Below are 26,630 nucleotides of genomic sequence, written 5' to 3'. Positions count from 1 at the left end.
AAACAAAGTCACTTTATGTTATAAGAAAGATAACTAGGGAGAAATTTGTTTTCTGTTGTTTGTATGCATTGCAACTCCCAGCGCAGGGCTTCTTGCAAGTGCTGCTACGTGATAGGCAGAAGTTATGAGTTTTGCATGCTGCTGCTATAATTCACCAGTGTGGTTTTCAAAAATAAAGTTTAGGGAAATTATCAAGATTCTATCTGCATTATAGTCAAGTTGCTACAGATTTATCTGTTACAACTGGACAATTGTCCTGAACGTGGATTTTGTGAGTTTTTATACAGCAGATATATATGCTTTCATTATGTTATTATCAACTTGTAGTCTGGAATATAAAATATTGTGTATTCTCTGTTATGAAGGAATCAGGTGCTCATGGTTAGAGAAAGACTTCGAGCTATTTAGTGTTTGTTGAAGATAGCTATGTATGTTAGCTGAGTAAAAATGTCTTCAGGATTTGGAAAGACTAGCCTTGTTTTTGTCTCTATGTAATCGTAGTTAATCATAGTTGTTAAACATGTTAAATAGTTTCAAAAGATAACTGAGCTGACAATGAGGAAAATACAGGGCAGTGTGGAGAAAAATCAAAGTCCCAAACAACCCAGAAATCAGCAAAAGGAAACAGATGGAAAATGTAGCCCTGTTTCAACTGTGCATGACAGGATCAAGAGTTTTCCACAAATGTCCTCATCAATTAGTAAAAAATAAATTGCAGAAACTGTGGAAATTTTAATTCCTTCAGTCCAGCTGAAAAAACCACTCCCATTCAACAGCACTTGCTTATGTGAGCTCCTTAGCATCTCTGAGTAGATCTTTTATACAAAAAATGTCAGCAGGATTTCTCAGGGAAAGCAATAGGAAATTATTAGGATCCAATCCAATCCTGATTTCCTGCTGTATTGGCATCAGTCTGCAAATTATGGAGGATATTGCTTCCACCTAGCAATGCAGGGAGCATTTTAGCTTGTAATGCTGGCAAGGTCAGCTTCAATATTCAGATTCTTGACGTTCAGTATGCATTTAAATGTATTGGTGGATCAATCAATGAAGTGCTCAGAGAATTTAGAAAATGATGAATCTGTCCTGCTTAATACCATTGAGAATTTAGAAAAAAATCATAACAAATTATTTCATTAGAGAGAGAAACAGCAGTGAGCTATCTGAATATCAGGTACAGCGTGTCTCAAAAATGTAGTTGGGTTCAACTGTCTCAGAAAATGTGGCACAAAAACAAATAAGGACAAACTGTCCAGGAATAAAATGGAGCTGGAAGCAAGGAGAGTATTTCTAGATGTAAGGTCAGAGTGTTCCCAGTGGGAGGATTGGAAAAAAATACTTTACTTTTAAAATGGAGGTAGTAGAATAATTAAAAGATACTATAAAATGATATTGATTTTAATGTAATGAACTTGAGATCTTTTCTGGTCTTGAACATTTTAAAACAACACCTGGTGCTATCTTTGTCATCAGTAAAGGAACTAAATTACTTGTTTTCTGTCTAGATTTTAGTTTGACTGTAGGAGCAGCATTGGAGAGAAATTTTAAAAGAGTTGAGGAAACATTTTCATTTAATTGAAAAGAGTTTGTGTTGTAGAAGTGTTCTACTTGACATGGTACTAAGCATGAGTTTCATTTTAATTTTGTGTGGAAAAAGAAACACAATTAATGGTTACTGAGCAGTTGAATATTAAGTGTGAAGCGATCCTTATGAAGAAGACAGTGTCTAGGGGCCAGCTTGAATATTTCAGCAAAGCAGCCTCAGTAAGGAAAAATAAACAAAGCCTTATTTGTTTATTTTCCTTTTGTTTAAACAGATAAAAACTAAATCTAATATGCTCTACTGTATCTCTTGTGTAATCATTTGTATGACAATAGAAAGATTCATAGTTTTGAATTTTCATATATTTCAATGTTTCTGTTACTAAGCATGTTAATGATATCGATGCCAACTCACCAGGATGAATATTCACCTGACAGATAGCTTGTGAAGAAACTATTGCTGCTGATCATACTTCACAGTAATATTTGATAATACCATTTTCCAAGAACATTTATGATTTATTAGTCTTTTTTCCTTCCTTCGTAATTTTCTAGAGAATTCTTCAGAATTTCAGAGATGGTGTATGGATTGCAAGGAAAAGTGTTGTTGAAAACTGAAAGACCTTTCAATTAGACTGGGCCAGTATGAAAAGGAGTGATAAATCTTTAATAGTCACTTTGCTAATCCTTTCTGAATTAATGAAGTTTCCTTACATGCACAAACATGCATCCTGTGTTTTGTTGTTACATAAAGCCTATTCCAATTTAAAGGAGGAATTTTTAAATTTAGGCATAATTCAGCATATTTTGAATCTACTTTTAGTTCACCACTCTGGACTGCTGAAATACATACTGAAAGCTAGAAAAAAATTGTCTAAAATAATGACAGCATCACCTTAAAAGCATATTATTAAAGCAAACAATACAGCTGACATATAGTTCTTTAAACGGTTTAAAAAGGTTTTCCACCTTTTTCTATTAACAAAGACTGATAGAGGGTAAAGCCCTACAGCCCAGATCAATAGATAGCAAGATATGAGTTCATCAACTGAAAGCTTACCTGAAGTTTTATGAACCAGTTCTTTGTAAAACTGATAAGCGTGAAGAAGGCAGGGTTGAGGAAAGGATAGCTGTCTAGGGGAACAGTTAGAACTTAATTACTTAGCGATTAGTAAATAGGAATTTGAGGGTAGCATTGTAGGGTCAGAGCAAAGGAGCTGTGGCCCACTTAATAGATGGGAACTGGACACTTGAAGTGCTCAAATGCTTAAAGCTAAAACTTGCTTTGTTTGCAGGCTCATACTCTAAAAGTGTCAAAAACATCCAAGTAGTCTGGAGACTCAATTTCCTTTTTGAATGAAGGTTCACAGGTAACTTCTAAAAAAGGTTCTGCATAGTTCTTCAGAATTTTGCCCTAAGCTTTTTGTTACATTTTTGGTCATGTCTGTGAGGGGAACCACACATTAAATGTTTTATAGATACTACTGGTGATAATCTCCTGATGACATTTTCATAGCTCTGTTCCAGACATTCTGGAACATGATACTGACTAAGAGTAAGTTCCAGTATGCTGAGGTCTGTTTATGATTTTATGGTTAAGAAACATGAATCAGGACTTTTTAGCCTGAAACAGCATCTATTACTTACCTTTTACATGAGCCAGTGGAGTAAACAAATTATTTGTCATCATCCCATGGGGCTAAAATCAGCCCTCAAGACTTGACACTCATTGGATGTAACCTGGTTTCATTATCAGTGAAATAAAACTGGTTCATAAAAACTGAGCTACAGAAGAACCACATTACTGTCAAGAATAAAATAAATAAATATGTACGAGAATAAAGATGTTCTGAATAGTACATACCTGTTGCAGCCTTATACAAATCTAGGTCAGTAAATCCCTGTCCAAAAAATATGTTGAGTTTTTACCTGCCTTTCATTCATCTTGTTCTTATTGCCCTTGCTTTTTTAAAGCACTATTTTTCTGATGACTGATTCACTGAAGCACAAAAAGCTGATGCAGAGCATATAGTTAAGCAGTGCTGCACCACAGATGCAAATGGGAGACAGTGTTCACTGTAAAGGAATGGGGAAGGATAAATGTAGCCTGCACTGCTGAAAATCAGAACAGGATTGGATTAATCAGCGTAGTGTGTATTAGGAGGAGGCCAGGGCAAGCCCAATTCAAGTGAGTTTCAGCATGTCACAGTTCTTCAAGCCAGAGTGTCTGTAATTAAATTCAGAAATCAGTGTTAATGCTCATCTGGGTCACAGAGCTCAGACCAGGAGATATTCAGGAAGTGCTGGAAAATTGAAGATTTCATCGAAATATTATGCTGGCTGTGCATCAATTCTTCAGCATTCCTCAGTAATACTTTTTCGGAACAAGTACTACACTGTGGGTAAATGCAATTACAATTGTGATACTCACCAAGAACAGGTATCACTATGTTTGTTCAGGAGTATAACAATAGCAGAATAAAGTAGGGGTGCTGCATCATGCATGGATTGGGAATTTCCAAGCGAGAATAAGGCAACACATTTGCATCTCAACCTCTAGCCACCTCTCAGAGTACTTTTACCTCTTAGTACTTGAGGCTTCTGGAGTGGCATGAAAATACCAGCATTTCTGAAAGCTGTTGGAGTGACAGTATGGTCCTGCTTTACATGTTATGTGATCATGTTATGTTGTATCTCTGGTGGAAAGAAAGCTGGAATCTCCTTACATAGGCTGGTCGACTGTGAGGAGGTTCACATGGGAAATTTATGGCACCAGCAGATTATGTTATTATTAATTCTAGCACTTTTTAGTGATGTTTCTGTGATGATCTTAGTATAAGTGAGAATATTTGGTCAAGAAATGTTGTTCGTGTGGACTACATGCAAAAGAGCCTTGTTTGGTATAACCTATGAGCTAGAGCATGCTTCCTTCCCAGCTAATTTGGGAATTATTTAGGAATCTGTCCCACTGGTCACAAAGTAGGATGACTCATCTAGGATTTTCTCATTTCAAAATTCACTAAGATACTGCCCTCGTTCCATATAATGTATTCACATACTTCCTTTGAACTTGATCAGTTTTTTGCTTGTCAGATGTGGGATTTTCTAGCTGAATTTCTGGATCTACATGTGGATTATGATCTGACGAGTTAGGAAGAGAACGCACAGCTGTGTTTCTGTTTGCTGATTTAAGTCAGCTTAAATAAAGCAGACAAATACCAACCACTAATATTCTAAATCTGTGTCCCTTCTTTCAGCATGCTTGGCAGTAAGGAGCTGACTTTTGTGCTTTTGTCATGACAAAGACATTTAGTGGTAGTCCTTGAGGAACCATCAGGTTTAGTATTGACGTTGACTGTTTTTAGGTGTTTGGGAGGCTTCTTCCAAGTGGCACAGAAAGGCTATCACGTTATCACTATGGAGTAATAGAGATCTGCTATGCAAACATCTCTCCATGGCTTGGAAAATGAGACTTGGAACTGGATGAAGTGGGACTGTCCAAGTGAAAAGTCTAAACACAGCGTTCAGCCAATCTGCAATGCTAGGGATATTCATGCTTGCAATTTGCAACTGACAAGAAGTTCTTCTAATGTCCTCAGTAAAATACTGTAACTAATGGAAATTTGCCAGTAAGAACACCAACAAAAATGCCTGCATGATTTAGCCTATTTCCTGATAGTACAGAATAATAAACTTTCTGATTATCTTGGTAAGTATCTTATCTTTGGATCTTTCTCCTCCAGATTTAGCTTTTCAGGGCAACAGGATAGACGTTCTGAGTGTCCTCTCTTCTGAACCCTTATTTCACCCACTCAACAACTCAGCTGTGAAAAATTGCAGACGACCTGTGTTAAACATTTTCTCAAATTCACAGCTATTTCAAAGGCAGAAGCATCAGTGTTGGCTGGAATTTGGAACATGCTTGGTTTGGATGTGCCTCAATTATAACCACACCCTGGGATGTCAAGACAGTGTGAGAATCCACACACATGTATCAGGGTGATGCAAGCACATTCCCGAGAGACCCAGCTTACATAACTGGTAAATGCTTAGGAACTGTTCAGAAGACTTCTCACCAATGTGGGCTATACTGGTTGTCTATGTTGAATCAGCACAGAGCAGTCCATGACTTTTCTGAGGACTATATATTTTGTTTTTACTTGTTGGTGTCTTAGGTGTGCACTAGGATAACAAAAACAGCAGAATAAATGAAAAACCTGAAAGAAGTGCCCATGAGGTGCTTTTTTCAGTCTCTGGGCGGGTGGTGGATCAGTAGGGGAATAAATAACAGTATGATGTGAAGGGCAAAGGAGTCTCTTGCTCTGCAAAATTTTATCCTCAAGCTGAACTAGGAGGATGCGATCAACTTCCAAATCTGCCAGCAGCTGCATCTGACTAGTTAACTCCCACATACCTTGCACATTTCCTACAAATCAAATCAAACTCATGACCAGATGCTTCTCCTCCTCTCCTTTTTTGTTTCAGTCTCATATGTTTTGTTCTTTCATCATTTATGTAGGTCATTTTGTTTGCTTTCTCCTTGCCTCCTATCGTGTTCTCATTTGTTATCTTCATCTTTGTTCATTTGTGTTGGTTAAATTACATTCTATCTCTGACATCTCAGGCTGTTTTCACATAGTTGCATGATCTGGTTCATCTCTCTGCATGCTCGTCTGCCTCTTCATTCACTCTGGGTGGTCCTTACTGTTTGCAGCTCTATTAACCACTGTTTCAAATATCAAGCTCAGTTCAAGTTGTACAGAAATTTTTCCCTCTAATATTTGCTCTGCAAATTCTTGGTGACATTTTTAGAAAAAAGTAATATTTGTACTTTGGTCTTCTCATGTTTCTGGCTTATTGTGGCATTGCTGATTGGTTTTGCTGCGGTACTTTCTTTGCCTTAACCAAGCAGTGATTACTTTCTTCACACTTTAGTCCCATAATGAACTTAAACTCATGTATTTATGTATTAATCCAGCTGCTTAAACCATTTACTTTACCCAAGGTTTTCTACACTGAATATCTTTTCTGCGGAATCAAAACTCTTACGGTTTCTGCAAGGAAAGGGAAGAGAGTACTTAGCATATGTCTTCAGAATTGACTTTTTTTAGGATAGTAACTCATGAAACTAGACAGCTGTTATAGCATGCTCTGCTTGTTGTTAACTGCACTAATATTGATAGTCTTAACTGTTCTGTAATGTATGCTGTATTTATGTGTTGCCTTTTACTCTATCATTACACTGATGTTGGTGTCTTTCTGCTGAGTATGACAAGCAGTGAATAGTGACCTTTAAACCCCGCAGTGAGACAAGTGGAATCGTGAATGAATATTTCTTACAAGATACTCTGTGTAATTTTTCTAAATTTTAGTGGATACCCTCACTTATGCCTGGATAATAATAACTGGTGACGCTGTTTTTCACCCTTTCCCCTATACTCTGATCTGCAAACCTTATGGTAAACTATTGGCAGCTTCCTGCTGCTTAACCTGTAAATGCATTTTCAGTTTATCTCTCTACTTATTCATCGTGCTTTTCTTACACATAGCTGATAATTTTGCAGTAGTTTCTTAAAAGAAAAAAAGTAGCCCACACTATATGTGTTGATACTTAATAGTCTGCTAAGAGAGTTTTACTGACCTTTACCTTCTCCTCAGAAATGCATCCAGAAACTGGGCTAAAGCTTTAGATGTACCAGACTGACTGATAGCTACAAATGCTCTGTGATGGACTGAGAAGACCCTAAAGCAATAAGACATAAATATAAATTTACAGTAACTGGTAAAAAAAATGGCTCTTTATTTTCTCTCTCCTTGACTCTTAACTCCTTATTGAAATTATTTCTCAGTCATTTATGCTATCTATGTTTGCATCGCAAATCAACCAACGGTTTTTAACAAGGTGCTTCAATTAACTTAAGTCATGCATTTAGTTGAGTTTAAATATATCTTACTTATATTTCAAGTGCTTTATTTGTGAGCATTATTCTGGCTTTGTGTAACTCAGGATGATTTCCATTAAAAGAAACCGACACTATCTTTATAATTAATTGTGACCAGACACAGGCTAAGGGAAAGCATGCAAAATATTAATAGCATTGAGGTAATGTAAAAATAGCAATGCAAGTGAGGCCTCAAGGAGCTAAAAAACATAATTTGGCAAGTCATTTGTGAATAAATTGCAGTCTGTAATACATATATAATGTAAACATTATATATTATATACTTATATATGTATATATGTATTATACATTATGTATAACAGTTGACTATCTTCTCCTAAAATTAAGATGTTACCTAACATTGGTTATAGTTGACATCTGACCTGGTTGTATGGGTCAATTGAGATCTTGTTTTAAATTATACAGCATAGCTCAAATGTGTTAAAACACAGATCTCATAAATGGAGTGCTTTGAAACTGAGCTATCCATGCAACATACCCATTTACAGGGTCATTAATAGGGTGCCATATTTTAGCTAGTGGTACCATTTAATCATTCCTCACGTATTAGGAATATTCTCATTTTTCTCAGGCCAGATGGTCTACTTCTACACAAACTCTCTCTTATGGACTCAATCTGCAAAGGGCATAACTGGAACAAATGGATGGAGCTAAACAGCAGGATAGACATATGCTGATTCATAGATGCAAAATGAAGTGACAGAAACTATTTTAGTGGTTTTGGTGCCATGGAAAAGCTGTGTGTTTGAAATTTAGGCCAACAGGATGGAGTGGATACAGAGCATTTAAGGGTCACAAAAGAAAGTTTTATGATATCTATGAAGTCTCCTGTGTGAGCACATGGGCATTCTGTGTGCAAGCAGAAGTGAAGAGATAGGACAGCAAGCCATTCTTATGCTCTTTTAGCTGTCTTTACTCTTATGCACTGCCCAATTCTCTGTTCTTAACAGGGAAAGAAACTGAACAAAAGCACAGGATGCCTAGCAGATCTCCTTTATTCTCAGAGGTTCAAAGTTATGAATTTCTGTTGCTGCTGATACTTAATAAATCAAGCAGAAAGGTGATCAGTGTTAAGGTATAGACTTTTCTGTCTTATAAACCATTTAAGCTAAAACATTTTTTTTGCTCCTCCTCCTCCACAATGATAGAACATCAGTTGGGTCGTTCAGAGTTAAGGAAAAAAAGAGATTTGCTAAGCACATCATGTATCTATACTTAGATATGTATTTGTCTGTCAAAGATAAATGTACAGTTCCATAAATATGACCTGCACAATTTCAGCATGTCTTTCAGCACCTGATTACCGATAAATCACTTGGCTCTCTGTGGATTGTTGCTGTTTAAAGTATTCTTAGTTTTGGATGTTAGAGCACAGGAAGTGGTTATTGTAATGCAGATGGTAATGAGGGTGATTAAAAGTAAAGAAGAAATTGTGAGGGATAACTTTCATTCTGGAAATTAATTCGACCCTGATATTGGCATTTCTATAGTTTTATATATATGAAAGATTAGTTTGCTAGTCTCTGTATCTTGGAACTTCTGCATTTTTTTATGTGTACTTTCTACTTTGCAGTTGTGGGTCACCAAACTGAGGAGCGGTAGAAATACTTGCAGGTTCTAATGATGCACTCATATGGAAGTCTGGCTATGGCTATAGCCACTATGAAGTTCAGTGTTGAGTTGAAGACCTGGTGGAGTTTTACTGTAATTTAATAATGATTTATTTCTGAGACGTATATTAATGGGTAAATTTTGCCCAAAGTATTTTTGAACCATGCTTTCATTTCTGTGTGAAATATTGCTTTATTTTTTAATCTAGCATTTGAAATTATTATTGCTAATCTATCTTTCTTCTTGGCAGGGTAGGTTGGCTTGCACAAAGGTCTTCAGTAGAAAAAATATTCTAACACTGACTCATTCTTCTTTTTAGTGTTCCTTGGAATATAGTTGTCAAAGGAGATTTCCAAAGGTACTGACAGACCAGAGGAGTATAGCTGTAGCAAAGGCCCACACTGTGCTGAAGCAACTGTTCCTGCTGGACACATAAAGACTCATCATGTGGCTAGGGCACTCAAGGAGCCCAGATTCGAATTCTTGTTCCAAAGAGACCGTGTGTGTACTTTTCTACTGACACGGACTGAAATGACATGACGCAACTAAAAAGTGTCCTATTGGTGGAGGGGCCAGGAATCCAGAATGTCCCACTTCACAGGCTGATGTTTTGGCCACTACTTTCAAGTTATTCTGCCAGTGCTAATTGACAAGTAGCAGGGTTAAGTTGAGATACCTATAGATACCTAAGAACTTTTTAGTTAGGTTCTGGCATTATTTGAATATCTTTGAAAAACTGATCCTAGGTCTCTAAGGGTAAACAGAGAATCATTATTCCTGCAGTTTTCAGGCTGTATGTTTTACAGAATGTGTTGTGTTTTCTAGGCCAGGGGTAAGGCTCTGCTGAAACACCTCAGTTACACAACAAATAGATTTGAACTCATATCTAATACATATACTATTTAAACCTTATTATAAATGACTACTTCAGTTTGTTCCTGCTATTATTTGATCTTACAGTCATTGGATTTGTATACACAGTGAGAAATTACAGTTGTTAGAACATGCTCATTAACATGATTTAGTGAGCATGTAGAGCATAAGGACATTTGTTTGGTCTCCTGACAGCTGGTCGCTGCCCACATTAAGTGTCTCGCCTCAAGATTTCACTCTGACTAAATCAAGTAACAGATTAGTGGTTAAGCTAGATGATGCGTTGCCGAACGATTACAACATTTTTTGTTCTTATATACCTTCACAGCAAGTGCCTGATTTATTTATTGGCTCTTTGAAATTTTGTGTGCAAGAACTGAAGAACCAGCAAGTCCTAGTGCCTGTAAATGAAGATATTTGTTAACATCTTTGAGTTTCACATTTGTTTTATAGGGGAACTGAGCTTACTCATCTTCTGGCACACTGAGCTCTGGAGTGTTAACTTTTCTTTTGCAATAGCTTTTTTTTTCCACAGATAGCTTTTACAAATTCAGTCTTTCAGAAACAACTGGAGACCCTTTATATTATTTATTTCAGGACTGTATGATTAATGTCTGGTCAGTACTTTAATCTGCATCCAGTAAGCTTGATTACAAATTCCCATTAATTCAGTGCATTTGGAATTTTAGTTGTAGTATTGCTAGGCTCTGATGTTATCTCATAGTGTTCACTTTCTTCAAAAGATATTCTCTGAAATGTCTGAAAGGTAAAATGAAAAAAAGGCAAACTGGAATAAATACATACAGACCCACATGCTTCTTATACACATTTTAAATTAGATTGTGATCCTAAAATGATAATTTCTTCAATAAAAAAGCTTTTATTTCTATTCACACTGAAAGCAAACAGATGAAGATCATAAAAGATTTAATAAACTAATCATTTAGCCTACAAATGTAACTGTCCTAGAATCTCTTCTGTTACCTGAATGTGAACACTAACAATGTGAATGAACGAATGTTTCAGAAATAATCCTGAATATTTGGCTAAATAGCCAAGTCTACTTCCAGTTTTGCTACTTGTTTTCACCAGGAAATGGGTTTTATTCATATGAAAGTTTTAAAATACGTAGGTCACTCCAAAAGTAATGTCTCCTATTTATTTTCATGCAAACTACAACAGAAGTAAAGCACAGTAACAACAGTATTTCATAGAGCAAATTCTCGGCCACAAAACACTGTTTTTTAACATAGTCACCACCATCAGCTATGCATTTTCACCAGTGATGAGCAAGAGCCTGCATGCCACACATATAAGAATCTGCACCAGTGAAGCTGTTTCACACCTTCTATGATGGCATTGGTGCTTGGACAGTGCTGCCCAGCAGTCCAACTTTCACTGTGCTCACATCCACTCATTGGTTTCCATAAGCATTCAGCATGCATCAGTGGATATCAGTTGGTACCATTTTTCCACATGAAGGAATTCAGTGACACACCTGTGCTTCATAGGCACTTGTCCAATGCCATTTTGTCAGGCTGCCCCTGCTGCCATCTGTCACATAGAGACCAAATATGATGGGATATTTGTGGGAAAGTTAGACCTCTACTCGTACCACCACCATCTCCCTGTGACATTGTGGGCCAACATAATAAAATAGGAGACATTACATTTAAAGTGCCCTCATAGCCTAGAAACAGATTTTATCACTTTAGTCGTTAAGGACAGTTATCATGTTACTCAATTGAGGCTTAAGAAATCCCTAACTAGTTCTTTTTTTTTAAGTAGAAACACACACACACACACACACAAAACAACAACAACAAAAAAAAACACCTGAAGAAAGCAAGCAAATATAAGCAAAAGTAAAGCCAACCATATCAAAGTTTATTTTTTTGTGCGTGTGCATATTCAATTTTTTTCTTCTGCAGAGAAAATAATGCAAGAATATTATTAGTCAGTCTGCTCTTAAGCACTTTTTCTTCAAGTCTTACAAAGTTTCTTCCTATTTTTATTTCTGCAGTCTCTTTTTTTTTTAGCTGTCTCTTGCTTTTTGTTTAGTTCTTTAATGTGTATTGGAACAGGACACGATACCCGTGCATAATAAGTGAAAAATTCTGTGCATAAGTGAGGAAGTTATCAGTGCACACTTCAGAAAACAAGTTATTGATAATTTAATACAGTGAATACAGACATTACAGTAGGCATACAACAAACAAACGTGTCTAGTATCTGAGCACTTGTATTTCTCTAATCCATCATCTAACACCTGTGCTAACCTGGTACAGCTACACTGAGCAGAATGCCTGGACATTGTAGACAACATGTGGCAGTGATTCAGGCTGATAATGCATGAGATAGGTGTTCTGTGGCCATGAAGAGAATATGTAGTTCATTGTATGGTGACTCAGCAGCTGTTTTAGACGTTGGATCCCTGATGCCAACATCATATTTTACACTGATAAAATTTCTGAACTTCTGTAAACTCACCAGATTTCCACAGTATGTCTGTAGATGTAACTGAGGAAGGAGCAAGTGTAAAAGTGAGTACAGCTAAGACAGGCAAAAGCCTGTAGATCAAATCTAGGCCAAGTCATAAAGCAGTGTTTTGAAAGCAAAATGTAGAGCTCAGGTTACTTCTTTCTTTGATGTGTGCTCTGTGCTTTTGTGAGTGGCTAACGAGCTCTGTGTAATGCTGCCAATATTGAATGCTGCTGATTTTGCACAGAATTATCATATCTGAGCCACTGTAAGGATCAGGCTGGAGAAGAGATAATAGCAAAGAGGACAAGCAGTTTGGGCATTCATCTTTCTACAGTTTTGCCCAATGTTCACTTTGCTTTTGACCTTGGCATATTAATTGGAATAATTAATGTACATGGGAGATACTGTAGGTGATGAAGGCATTCAAAAGGGATTTTTCTTTTGTGTAATTTAAAGAATGAAGTCAAGACATTTCCTAAATCTGAGTAACAAGCATTCTTACTTAGCCTACAATTATATTTATCAATATTTCTGAGTTTGTTGTTCTTAGTTCAAATTCCATATTTAGTTATCAGTTGACAATTTCAAATCAAGTTTACAGCTTAATAAAATTCCAGAGAATTTCCAAAAAGGAATTTTGTATCAATAAAATTTAAGAAAAGACATTCACAGACTCGAGCAATTTCAGCTGGGGGTCTCACATGTTGCTGGGGGCTAAAGCCCTTGCCCTGAGAATAGACTGAGGAAGCAGGGCTGACCACGCGAATGCCTGTTGTGAGAAGAAGGTTGGTCTAGAGATCTCCTGAGCTCCACTGGGCCCAAGTTACCAATTAACTTAAGATAGTGTAGCCACATTGTGTATATGAACTCAGGCTCTGAGCTGCTAGTCCTGAGCAGCTGTCTCGAGCAGAATTTTCCAATATTTGTTTTGAAATATAAAAAGGCATTGCACACTCACTTCCATGAGCTTTCTAAAGGAAAAGAGTCTTGCATTCTTTGGACACAAACTGAACAGCTGTGAGTTTGGGTGCTGATCAGTTGTGCTTTTGTAATCAAGTTCTTTGCTAGTTGACAGGTTCACTTAAACAGTAATGAAGTACTATTTTATAAGACTGTTTTCTCTCTCTCTCTCTCTCTATTTTTTTTTCTTTTTCTTTTTTCCCAAAGGAACAGTGAAGAATGAAAGTATTTTTGGAATTGTTGTTTAGTGAATTGGTTAATTTTATAACCTGTCCACAGAGTCATAATGCAGGCATTTAGTATAAAAGCCTGGGGAAGGCTCAGTTAGGAAGTTGGCTGCTCACAGTCATACCTGAACTGTCCAAATATGAGAGCTCTACTTTAATGCAAGAATAGTCATAAAAGTCAGAATAGAGAATGCCATGGCTCAGGCATGCTAATTAAATAGAGTAAATCTGAATCTAAATGGAGATACGATATATTCAATGTGGTTATGAAATATGAATATATTGGAGCAAGTCACAAAAATGATGAAGGAACTGGTGTGTCTTCTGGGCTGTCTAAGAGACTATTCAGTCTGGAGAAGAGGAAGCTCAGAGATGGTCTCATCGGTATCTATAAATATCTTAAGGGAGGGTCCAATGAAGACAGAGCCAGAGTCTTTTCAGTGGTGGCCAGTACCAGGACACCAGGATGGGAACAGATTGGAACACAAGAATTTCCAGCCAGATATCAGAAAGCGCTTCTCTGCTATGTGGGTGATGGAGCACTGGCACAGGTTGCGCAGATACTGTAGAACCTCCTCACTGGAGATCTTCAAAAGCTCTTGGGAGGTAGTCCTGGGCACCCTGCTCTGGGTGTCCCTGATTGAGTGGGGTTTGGACCAGATGGACCCAGAGGTTCCATCCAGCCTCAACCATTCTTTGATACTGTATGATTCTCTAATATAGCAAATATATGCAAATAACCACACAATTCTATTTTTGCCACTTGAGTTTCTCTACTTATAGTAAAATAAGGGAAGTTCAACAGCTATTTACCACTTTCGAAAGTTGCATCAAAATCATTTTTATAAAATAGAACTGTGACTGTATACAACAAAAGTTCCTCTTCTGTGCACATGTTCCAAAGTGCTGTCACTACATAGCTATAGAAATACATATAAAATGAGATCTCTTCACTCTCCTAACAGCCTGTATTTGTTTTTGTTTTTTGTTTTAATTATTTTCCCTCACTCAGCTTGTTTCAGTATTCTATTTATTATAGTAAAAAAATTACCTCCTTCTCTTTTCTTCCCAACATCCTCTAGACCCTCTCTAGATCAGTGGCATTCTGTCCCTCATAATTTGTGATCCCCCTGGATTGCTTCAAATAGAAAAAAATATATTTTTTATATATTTAAAGAAATGCCTATAAATAATGCTGTGATGTTCTGGTGTGCCATTCCTAGTTATTTTCCATTGATTCTTTAGAGATAACTAATGAAGACCCTTGATGTTCCTTGGGCCAGTACACTATAGATTTGGAAACTGCTGCCAGATCTAGGTCTTTTAAATGGGTGGATCACAGTCAGATGTCACATTTCCTCACAGGTTTTGATATATCCTTAATACCAAGCTTTTGTTTTTTATCTGTGAGTGCAAAGATTTTACTGTTTGATATGTGATGCAAATACAGGCCATTTGATACAGGTTTACCAATATCTGGGGAGCCTGAGCTCTTAATCCTTGCTATGGACCTTTTGCCTACTGCTGCCCCTTAGATACCCTGGATTCTCTCATTACCTGATCCACATGCAGCCTGCCTTTTCCCATGCTGTGAAATGGCTAGCATGATTTGGCCTGCTTCCATAATCTGACTGGCAACAAGGAGGTTAAAAGGATATGATTAGTCCCTAAGCTTATCCCTTTGCAGCCTAAAAGAGGCAACATTAAAGAGAGTTTGAACCCAAAGGGTTTGTTTCAGCTGGAAATTTCAAAGCTTTAATGTTTTAAATAGGCATGCAGTTTTCTGTCCTTGGCTCTGCTTGCATGACTTCAAAATCCCAGCTGAGGTTATGAAGATTTTTAATACCACATTCCACATGCTTTCATCTCACCTATTGTCAATTAAAGTATACTTAAAATACCCCATAATCACGAATACAAAAGATACCTTTCTTACTTGCTTTTCTTCTTCAATCATTTTTTGAGGACTAGATATTAGGAGGGAGATGCATCGTAAGGTAGTCTCACTGATGTATTAGTCAATTGTAGAGGACTGCTTGTTAAGCGACTAAATAGAAATGGAATTTGGGATGGTTTTTCTGTTTCTTGTGTAACTACTCTCTCTCAGGCTATTGCTGTGTTACCTCTTTCAGAAAGATTAATCTCTTTGTGCCTATAAAATTGCTTTGAAAGAATATATCTTTTCCTGTGGAAAAAAAAATGATGGTATCAAATGGTAATGTCTATGCATTGGTAACACATGGATATATAATACATCAGGAACAAAGTTTAGATGTATTCTGTTAAATTCAACTTAATATTGATTTATTTACTCAGTTATGTTACCAGTTCTCTTATTACTTTATCATTTGCATTCTTGATTACAAGAATTTACACGTACCTCTTTAATTGCTAGGACTTCAAATTTACCAAAGATAAAGGAAACTTTCCTTGATGTTAAATTTTGTCCTCTCAATTTGAAATTGAGACACTTAAATAGTAACAAATTGTACCAACAGGAAGTAAATTTCCTAATCAACTAAAGTAGTAGAATATGTAATGCCATGGTAATGTAAATCAGTTTTTTTCACACTTCTTACTGTGACAAGGTTTAATTCTTTGCTGAAATATAAGATCTGATTTTTTTTCACAAAGTTTTAGATAAAACTAAATTATGAGGAATAGCATGTACAGATAACTTCAAATAATTAAGTTTCAATAATTTTTCAAACAATAAGTGTTCCGGTTTTATAGCAAAAGAAATACTCATGCAAAAAGCAAGGGTCATAAGTATTAAGGGACACTGAAATGTACCTGGAATAAAACAATATTAAAGAAACATAGTAGTATCCTTTATTTCACTTCCCATCTTTGCTGTTGATATGCATTTTAAATTAAATGTAAGAACTCAGCATAATTCAAATGACAATATATTTATTCAGAAGACTAAGTGGTAGGTAGTGGCAATAACTTTTATTGTACCAACATAGTTGAAAACAATAGATTTCAGTTTCAGGCACCTGAAATAGAAATGCCAAGCTTCAAGCGAACTACTGGTTGAAATTTAGTGTAGTTTCTGAGAGATTAATTAGATACTTAACAGTCTGACCTCTGAAAAACAAAGTTTGTTAGTTGATACCTATGCTGCTAAGATTATGCCAGTTGTTAGGGAGGAAAGAGGGATATTACCCTTTATAGGGTAAAGAGAGAAATAAGGAGTTTGTAGTTTGTGGAACCACAAGAAGTTAGCTGGAGTCACTGCCACATGCTGCATAGTTGATTCCTTTCATGAATTTTTGTTCTTGCATACACATCTTTCAGATTTTTCTAGGCTGCCTAGAGGCAGAGCCATTGTGTAAATAGCTGATATTGCCTTAGTTGTGATTAAAACAGAAGTGTGCAGTCTGTAATATATTCTTGCAGTTGACACATTTTATATGTGGGATAATCAATCAGTGAGTCAACTGGGCTCAAGTCCCACCAAATCCTATCCCACCCATTTTGTCATTTCCTTGGCTTCCAAAGGATAACTGAGCATTACTTGTGTAGGTGGTTCTTAGCTTCAAAGGGATTCTGAGTGACTCCTCTCATCTGTCACACTTCCCTATGGACATGTCCAGGCTGTTCAAGTTGCTCTTTGCTCTGCAGCTGTCTGGAGACACCATCTGCTCTAGTGAGTCCCCTGGTCACCTGCCTCTGGCCTCCATTCCTTCTCTAGGCTGACAGATTCAGATATGGGTAACACTATAAGCATAAACACAACGTATTTCTGTTTAATCATCCATGAAAACTTGACATACTGATACAAATTAAAATAAAAATAGGAACCCATGTCCATCTGTGCTAAATTACAATTTTTCCGTGATGATTAATCGCTGCCTTACCTGTGTTTTATGGAGTGAATCTACTCCATTTATTTGTTGATTTGAATTTGACCTTCTGACTCAATCAGCAAGATAACAGAATCATGGAATAATAGAAGATCTGGAACTGAAAGGGACCCTCAAGAATCGTTAACTCCTGGCTCCACACAGGACCACCCAAAATTCAAACCCTATGTCTGAAAGCACTGTCCGAACACCCCTTGAACTCCAGCAGCTTGGGGCTGCGACCACTGCCGTGGCGAGCCTATTCCATGCTCACTGCCCTCTGGTGAAGAACCTTTTCCTAACTTTCAACCTGAGGAGGCTCTGTGCTGTTCCCTTGGGTCCTGCTGCTGTCACTAGAGAGCAGAACTCAGCACTGCCCCTCATGAGCAGCAGTGTTACCCAAACCAGCACTCAGTGCTGGAGGTGAGGCCTCACAGTGCAGAGCAGAGTGGGACAACCCTTTCCTTCACCTGGCAGCAGCACTCGGCCTAATGTACCCCAGGGTTCAATTGGCCACTTGGGCTCCCAGGACACACTGCTGGCTCAGATTCCACTTACTGCTATTGTTCTTTCTTTGATCAGCAGATACAAATCCAGTGGTTACCAACCAAAAACTTCTAGGAAAGCCATTTCTTTTTACCCTCTTTCACTATTTTCTTTTACGATAAGCTTCCTTGAGCATCTTAGCAACCTTTGCCCATGTGGAAAGGTGATAAAGGAGAATCCCTTTCAGCCTTGATCTGAGCAGTCAGTGTAACATAAGAAAGAAGCAGATATCAGTCCACATCTCAGACTGATACTTCTCCTATAATTACCAACTGTTTGCAAACTTTTCCTGTATGAATTATTCTTCTGGCTCAAGTACACTATTAGATGCATTGCATCTCCTCTCATGGTTTCTTATCACATAAGTGTTTCCTTATGTGTCATCCAGCGTTTTCCCTCAGGTTCCCTTTCTTTGTCCTTGCTGCATGAATCTCTAAAGGCCCTTTTGAGGCTCCATCACTTGTTACCTGAGAAACCTATGGGGAGCAGCTGCTGATGGGTCCTTTCTTCAAGTTAAAGGGCACACAACAACCTGTTACTCCACTTGCTGCTGGATTTCTGGGAGCATCTAGAAACCATGCCTGATGCATAGGACTGCGCTTGGCCCGCAGCCCATCTTAAATGTGAAGTACATCTTGGTAAGGGCGAGGACCTGAAGCATTAAGAGCTTGAGTCAATTCTGCTTTGTACAGATGTTGAAGAGCAAGCATTAGGAGTAGCTACTTTAGAGGATCTGTAGCAAGATATGCTTTTCTTAGTTGATCTTGGAGTGGCCAACAGTGACGGTGCAAGGATCATTTGGTAACAACAGCACAGTACAAAGCAGTGCTAGATATAGGAGTAAATCTGGGCCACTGTTCCTTTCAAGACTAAAACCATAAGGTATTAAGTCTTTGGTTCTGTTGTGGCTTAATCCAGCAGGGAGCTCAGCCCCACACACCAATTTGCTCACTGCCCTGCAATGGGGCGGGAGAGAACATGCGAAAAAATGGAAGAACTCAAGACTCGACATAAAGACAGATTAATAGAAGGAAAAATAATAACAACAACAAAAAAACACAGAACAAATGATGCAAATGCAATTGCTCACCAGCCACTGACAAGATGCTCAGCCAGTCCTTGATGAGGGGCTGCACCCTCGGACAACTCTCCCAGTTTTTTGTTCAGCATGAACAATATGGAATAGGATGGGACTTCTCTTTGGCCTATTTGAGTCAGCTGTCCTGCTTCTGTCCCTTTTCACCTCCTTGTGCACCCCAGTCTCCTCACTGGCAGGGCAGTATGGGAAGCTAAAAAATTGTTGACTGCTCAGAAACAACTAAAACATCAACGTGTTATTAACATTCTCATCCTAAATCCAACATACCAGCCACTATGGAGAAAAAGGCTCTGTTTGGGCCAAAACCAAGACAAGTACTGATGTTCTTGCTGAAGATGAAATAAACAGAACATCTACAAGGTTAGGGAAACAGAATCTTGGGAAAAAAAAACAATACTTTTGTTCTTTAAAAATAAGATTGACAGCTGTCATGCTTTGGTATCAGCAAGATGGTTATGTTTTATAAAACAATTTATAGACTTGTCTCTATATTTTTTCCTCTGTACTCCACATCCATTTAACTGTTATTCGATGCATTTTAGAGCAAGACTGTGTCATTCACAGTGCTACCAAAATATTCTGTCAAAGCTCCTAGCATAATCTGATTCAAAATCTTGTAAGGTTTGTTTGTTCAGAAGCTTCAGTTCTCAATTTTGAGTAAGAGTAAATATAATCATTGTACTAAGCTAAATAAGAAAATTAGCATTTGTCATTGATACTCACAAATCATGGCTATTCTGTGGTGCAACTAAACAGGTCTGCAAGATAAATTCTGTCTACAAAGTCACTTTATTCTAAACATAGCATTTTCTAAAAAATGATTTTCCATCTTAAAATGCATTTAATTGTAATAGGCTTATGAAAAGCTTTCTGAAATCATCTCATATCAATACGTCTGCTAGTACTGTGGATCGTATTAGATGGAGAAGAGATCAAAATGCAGCTGTTAATATTAAGAAGTATAGAAGCCTTACCCAGCACTGAGGCTTATTAAAAATTATTACTTATGCACTTGGTAGTGACTTTTTCCATGAAAGAAAAGAGGTTTAATAATATTGATGTTAACTGAAGAAATAAGAAAGAGTCTTTTCCTGTGTATAAAGTGGTTTTTCATCTTGTTTCAGCCAAAGTTGGTTTCCTCTACATCCAATTTCTGATGCAGGTGAAGTGAAAAGAGGAAGAGTGCTCTCCTGAAATGCTGGGAGAAAGGTGATGAAGTGGCTCAAAAGATCTCTTTCTCACTTCAAGAGATCTCAGTTTCTTTCTGTCCTTCAAGTTATTGTATACCAATCAGTAATTAGATTTATGTATTTTTTCCTGCAGTATTTGTAAATCTTGCAAATGATATTTTTTTCCATAGGAAGATACCTCAAGATGTATTTTTCAATGTGCATTTCAGAGTTAGAGAGGAACTCTTGCTAAAAGTGTGTTTAAAATATTTAGCAATCAAATCCAAGCTTATTTGGTTCACCCTTTGATGCAGTCCAGGTAGATGTAATAAACACAGTACAGTACACAAAATATCAAATCCTACTAATGGGCAGAGCTTGGATTTAGCACTACCCTGTGCAGCTTCTTGGCAACCCTGAGATGGACAAGTGTGGGTTTATGTGTGCTGCAATATGCCACATGAGTATGGAAACTCCTATCCCTGCAAAGATTTCAGATGTGGAAAAGAGTAAAGGGGCTAATTAGATAATAGCTAAATGATCTATTCATTTCAGTAAAGCTAAGTCATAATTCTCTTAATTTATTTCATAGAGAAAACTAATTACTTTTAATTGAGTAAGAACAAATTACAATGGCTTTTTTAATGACTAAGTCCTACTTATTTCTGCCCAGAGACTCAAACATTGTTTTAAGGAAGAATAATCTTTTGCTTTTGGCAGAAACCCTTATAGAAAAGCAAATGAGAAGGTTTGTTTTCATTTTTTTAATACTATCAACCTCAAAAAACTTTCTTTGGGGGATTTTAAAATTTATTACATAAAAATACGGCTTTTTGTGAAGCATTCAAGAAATTAATTGACATGAGACAATTGCTGTTGCCCAGATAGCATAAAAATGTAAGTGAATTGCAATAAGAGAGTTTAGGAACAGAAACCTGACACTACAAGTGAAATTGCTGAAGTTCTTTAAATAATCCTTTCAAGTCTGCTTTCATAAATTCAGAAAATGCTGTATACATAGTACCTCAGGCCTTTTTTTCAGTTCTTCCCTTCATAAAGGAAAGATTTCTCACAGAAGGAAATGAAGCACTCTGCCTTTTAATAATGATGGTCAAGGAGAGAATTGAAGTTGCCACTTTTTGTCTATCACCTGAATTACTGCTGAACAAATAATAATGAACAGTGGGTACATTTTTTTTCTGGATTAGTACTTCCATCAGCCACTGTCTTCAAACTCCCTATTAATTTCATAGTCATGAAATAATAGCAGTCTGGAGCAATTTCTGTTTGGAAATATGCTTACCTGATACTTGTTGGAAATTCATGATAATGTCCAAATAACACAGTCTGTCTGTTTCTCATACCATTGTAGACCTTATCTTTTTGCATGGATGTCACTTGTTAGGATTTTTAAAATCTAAATATTTAAAGATATCTGATGAAAATTATTTTCTGTGAATTGCAAGGAATTACTGATTTGCTTTTCCTTTGCTTCCCTGCCTTTCACTTTATGCTCCCAGTCTAACTTCTACTTTATCTGCTTGTTAAACCATCCCCAGCACTGACATTTCACCTTTTTCTCTGCAGCAGACTATCAGCCTTTCTTTATTCTCTGAGCTTAGCAATACCATCAAAGAAAACATTTTTATATACCCAGCGTATTACATCTTAGTTGTGTTTTGTAATATTGTCTAGTATTCATTCTAATCCATTAATTAACCCTAGGATCTGATTATAAGATGTCTTTTAAAGTATTAATTAATATTCTGAATATCCTGAACTGTGTCATTTTATTCATTACTTTTACTCGTAAATAAATGACCAAACATGATTTTCTTTTTATAAACCCATACTGGTTCATGTTTTCCATATAGCAGATACCCAGGTGTAAAAGTTCTAAAATGAAAAAACATAAAACCAAGTCATAAAAATAGTGAAGGTTTGAATTCATGAGCTTGAAAATTATGAATTGATTATCAGGTAAACTAAACCAAGTTTGTAATTGATGATGTAACAGTGGAGATTGTATACAAGGAATGCAGAGAAAAGGATCAGCTTTATTCAGGAACACAGAATTTATTCTGTAGTTGAGACTCAAGTGGTCTTAAGAGGCTTAATAAAAGCTTCTTTGAATGATAGAATAAGAATATATTAATGTGTGTTGAAACATAAAGGGCAAGATCTTTTAAAGATGATGTGTGGAATGGTCTGTAATCATAATAATTGTCATGGAAGATTTTAAAAGAACTACTAGCTAAAGTGGTAAAATGATCTGAAATGCATGCAAGGTGACAATATGTTACTTATTTTCCTAGAGATCAGTTCTGACATAAACCATCTGCAAATTTATGAATATTTTTGTCTTTAACCCTTATATGTCCTCACAAAGAGCACTAGTTTTCTTTAAATATTTGTATCGTTGATGGAAGATTTATTGCCTATATATATAGTTATAAAAGATATGTAAAGACATTTTTAAAATGCCATGTGAATTAAAACTTCTATTATGTTCTAACTGGATTAAGATGTAGTAGGTTTTAAAAAGTAGTAATAATTTAATTGTCAACAAATATTTTCATATTAACAAAGCATACACAAATTTTCATTGCATCAATATTTCTGCTTTCTTTTTCCCCCAGGACACAATATAGAACTATGATAGCAACCGGAGGAGTCATAACAGGACTGGCTGCCTTGAAAAGGCAAGACTCTGCCAGATCTCAGCAACATGTAAATCTTGCCACAGCACCAGCTTCTGAGGAGAAGAAACCAGTCAGACGCCGACCTAGGGCAGATGTAGTCATTGTCAGGGGCAAAATTCGACTTTATTCTCCATCAGGATTCTTCCTTGTTTTGGGAGTGCTTATCGCATTCTTGGGAATTGCAATGGCCATCCTTGGATACTGGCCCCAAAAGGAACAGCTTTTGGCATCTGAAGATAGTGTATCAGTTAATGAAACCCAGGTCCTAAGAAACCAAGGAAGCATTTTACTTCGTTTCTTTGAGCAGCATGTGCACTCAGATAAGATGAAAATGTTGGGTCCTTTTACCATGGGTATTGGAATCTTCATTTTTATTTGTGCAAATGCCATTCTACATGAAAACCGTGACAAGGAAACAAAAATCATACACATGAGAGACATATACTCCACTGTAATAGACATCCACACCTTGAGGATCAAGGAACAAAAGCAGTTGAGCGGTGCCTTTACTGGTTTGTTAGGGGAAGGAGAACTCAGGCAAAGTGGGAGCTTGTGTGCATCCCGGCTGGCCGCTAACACAGTTGCACCTTTCTCTGGCTTCAAAAGTAATTTTAGAATGGATAGTTCTGCTGAAGAAGATGAAATTACTCTAAATGAAGATAGGACCACTGCTAGCCTACTACCGCCTCTGCTGACTGACCAGTCTGGTTCGGTCTTTGGACTCTACCCTCATTCCAGCAAGGCTTCAGATGACAAAAACACTAGTTCTATAAAGTGTGAAACAAAATCCATTGTATCATCTTCTATTAGTGCTTTCACACTGCCGGTAATTAAACTGAATAATTGTGTTATTGATGAGCCCAGTATAGACAACATAACCGAGGACTCAGAGATCACGAGGAGTCGGTCCAGAAATCTCTCAATGGACTCTTTGGCCATTCCATTGACTGACACCAATGAATCCTGCAAGCCGGCCATGCTACCACGACATAATTCATTTGTGGACACTCAGCATGACCAGTTCAAGTCTTCTGTGATCCTCGGACCAAGCACAGGAAAGCTTTTATCCCCTGGTGCTGCCAGGAAGCAGTTTGGTTCCAACACATCTTTGCATCTTCTGTCTTCACATTCAAAGTCCCTGGATTTGGACAGGGGTCCATCTACACTCACTGTCCAAGCTGAACAAAGGAAACATCCCAGCTGGCCCAGGCTGGATCGGAGCAACAGTAAAGGATATATGAAATTAGAAAACAAGGAAGACCCAATGGATAGGTTACTTGTGCCACCAGTAGTGGTAAAAAAAGACTTTACCAATAAGGAAAAGCTTCTTATGATATCAAGATCTCATAATAATTTGAGTTTTGAACACGATGAGTTTTTGAGTAACAATTTAAAGCGGGGAACTTCAGAAACAAGGTTTTAATATTTAAATTCAAATCTACAATATATCATACAGTATTTAAAAAAAACAAAAACATTTTGACAAGTGTTTCCTTTTCAGTGAAAATTGTACAAGCCTGTTTTTAACCAAACGCTTAATAGCATATTAAAATTGGCTTGTGCAAACAGATCTTCATCTTTGTAAGGCCAAGTTTTTTGTCATAGTACCATACAGTTGCAATATTGTACATTATCAGTGCTCAGAGAGTTTTGGTACAACTGTTCCAAATTTTTTCCAACTCATTTTTCCTACTGTTCTATATAAGCATGTTAGTTTCTACCAATTTGACTCCAAAAGCCTGCATTAGAATAAAAGCTCAATTTACTTATAAGTTCTGTTTATTTAAAGACTGTGAGACTCTAAAAATTGTACTCGTGGTCTAGAATGGGAAGTGAGCCGCAGTACGTACTGGAATTGTTAAATTCAAGCCTTTATCCTAGGTGTTGTCTTTCACATATGATACATCTCAGTAACTACAATCTTGCCACTATCATTTGAGAAACTTGTTTACATGTTGAAGTGGGTGGTTAAAGAAGAGTGGGTATAATTATAAACATTTATGTGAATTCATTGTTATTGATCAAGTTGAATACTAGTGTTGTGAATTATTTACTATGCTTTGTACAACAATGTTTCTACATACATTATAATTTATATAATCCAGTAATTCCAGGAAAACATATTAAAGAAATCTGAAAATCCTTCTGGGGTTAGCTCTCTAAAGCACTTTGATTGGCAGCAGTTTTAAAATCAAACTGTTTGGATTCATTTAAAATCATAGGAACATAATGATAACATGATTTTAGAAATGTGATATATAGTAAAATGATATTGTGACATAATTATGAAGAGAAGAATGGAAAGTGAATATATTGCCTCTCAATAGCAAGAAGATAACTAGATCTCTATGGTCAAAATAGCTGATACAAAGCATACAACTCAATATGCCTACTGACACAGTACAAAAGCCCCTTGCCTGAATTTTGCTTTATATATTTCACATAATTATTGGCATGGTGGATCACTGAAAGCTTAGCTGGACTAATTTGCATTACAAGATGTTGCAAAAGTTTGTGACATTTAGAACAATGTTTTTCTCATCAGAGCAAACTTCTCAGTTGGCAGTTGTAGGCTGTTTATAAATAAAGTAAGAATTTGAGTGTGCATACCAGTTTTCATTTATTTCATTAAGGTTTTTAGGCTTTAATCCTGCCATGACTGCCATGATAGAGAATGTCACTTCTGGTTGCAAGGCTCACCTAGCAGGATGTTGGTCTTAATTGGTCATTTTGGATATATACACTTAACTTAAATGCTCAGGAATTATTTTAAAAGGCTTTTCTCAAAAAGAATCAAATCCGTAAAAATGTTGTTGTACTTCAGTTGTTTATGAAAGATCAAAGATAACAATACTCTTTTTTTTTTAATATTCAGCTCCGAGTTTCAACTGCGCAATGTTTATGTATCGGGAGCATTACTTGCTCAGTGAATTGAGGCGTAGTGTTAACTATTAGAACCTCAAGCCTATATATTGTAATAAAGTTGGCTAAATATTTTGCTATGAAGCTTTTAATAACTTTCTGGTTTGTGTTCTTAAGACATTTGCTATTTTTTGAAACAAAAATAAAATGTGTATCTACGTATCTGCTGTAGGACTTTTTTTTTCCTCAATAATCTCAATTCTTCCATTTTGAAGTATAGATAGGTATCATAATGATGTAAATAATATTATGCTAAATATATTAGCCCGCCACTAGATATCTGACTATGACTGTCAGTGATACCTCTACATGTGTAGAGACTGAATTTACTGCTCTTCTGATATTTATTTTTTTAATGTAATATGAAATTTATTCAAAATGCTTTTGATAGAAGGAAATTTTGTATTACAAGAACATCCTATTCTTTATAGTTTCACAGCAAGGAAGCTTAGAAAAATGCAAACTACTATTAGACACAAATGATGTAAACTTTTATTTCATGAATAGCTAAATTAAGTCTTAGCTTAAAAGACTGTTTTTGCTCACTGTTGTACATGAGAATAGTCCTTTTCATAGATATGTCCGGTCTTGGGCTTTTAATTATCACATTACATTATCTGGTACTGAAAAACTTACTGACTTCAGAAAAAATTTCTTGGGAAACCAAGGTGAAGTTACTGACTT

General features: G+C 36.6%; 1 protein-coding gene across 2 annotated transcripts in view; it reads left to right on the top strand.

Annotated features, from left to right (window-relative positions):
• The window catches only part of TMEM200A (transmembrane protein 200A), a 34,562-nt gene extending 8,454 nt beyond the window's left edge, over nucleotides 1-26,108 (top strand). The window contains exons 1-2 of one of the 2 annotated variants that reach the window (XM_010707364.3): nucleotides 16,850-20,362; nucleotides 22,962-26,108. In XM_010707364.3, the coding sequence (XP_010705666.1) occupies nucleotides 20,349-20,362; nucleotides 22,962-24,447 (1,500 nt within the window). In that variant the 5' untranslated portion in view covers nucleotides 16,850-20,348 and the 3' untranslated portion in view covers nucleotides 24,448-26,108. Of the gene's footprint in view, nucleotides 1-16,849; nucleotides 20,363-22,961 lie in introns of those variants that run through there. The other variant, XM_010707365.3, reaches the window with a different exon arrangement.
• The last annotated feature ends 522 nt before the right edge of the window (nucleotides 26,109-26,630 follow it).

The sequence above is a fragment of the Meleagris gallopavo genome, chromosome 2, assembly GCF_000146605.3.
Source record: "Meleagris gallopavo isolate NT-WF06-2002-E0010 breed Aviagen turkey brand Nicholas breeding stock chromosome 2, Turkey_5.1, whole genome shotgun sequence".
Taxonomy (NCBI): Eukaryota; Metazoa; Chordata; class Aves; order Galliformes; family Phasianidae; genus Meleagris; species Meleagris gallopavo.
This window is presented reverse-complemented; position numbering and strand designations above follow the sequence as displayed.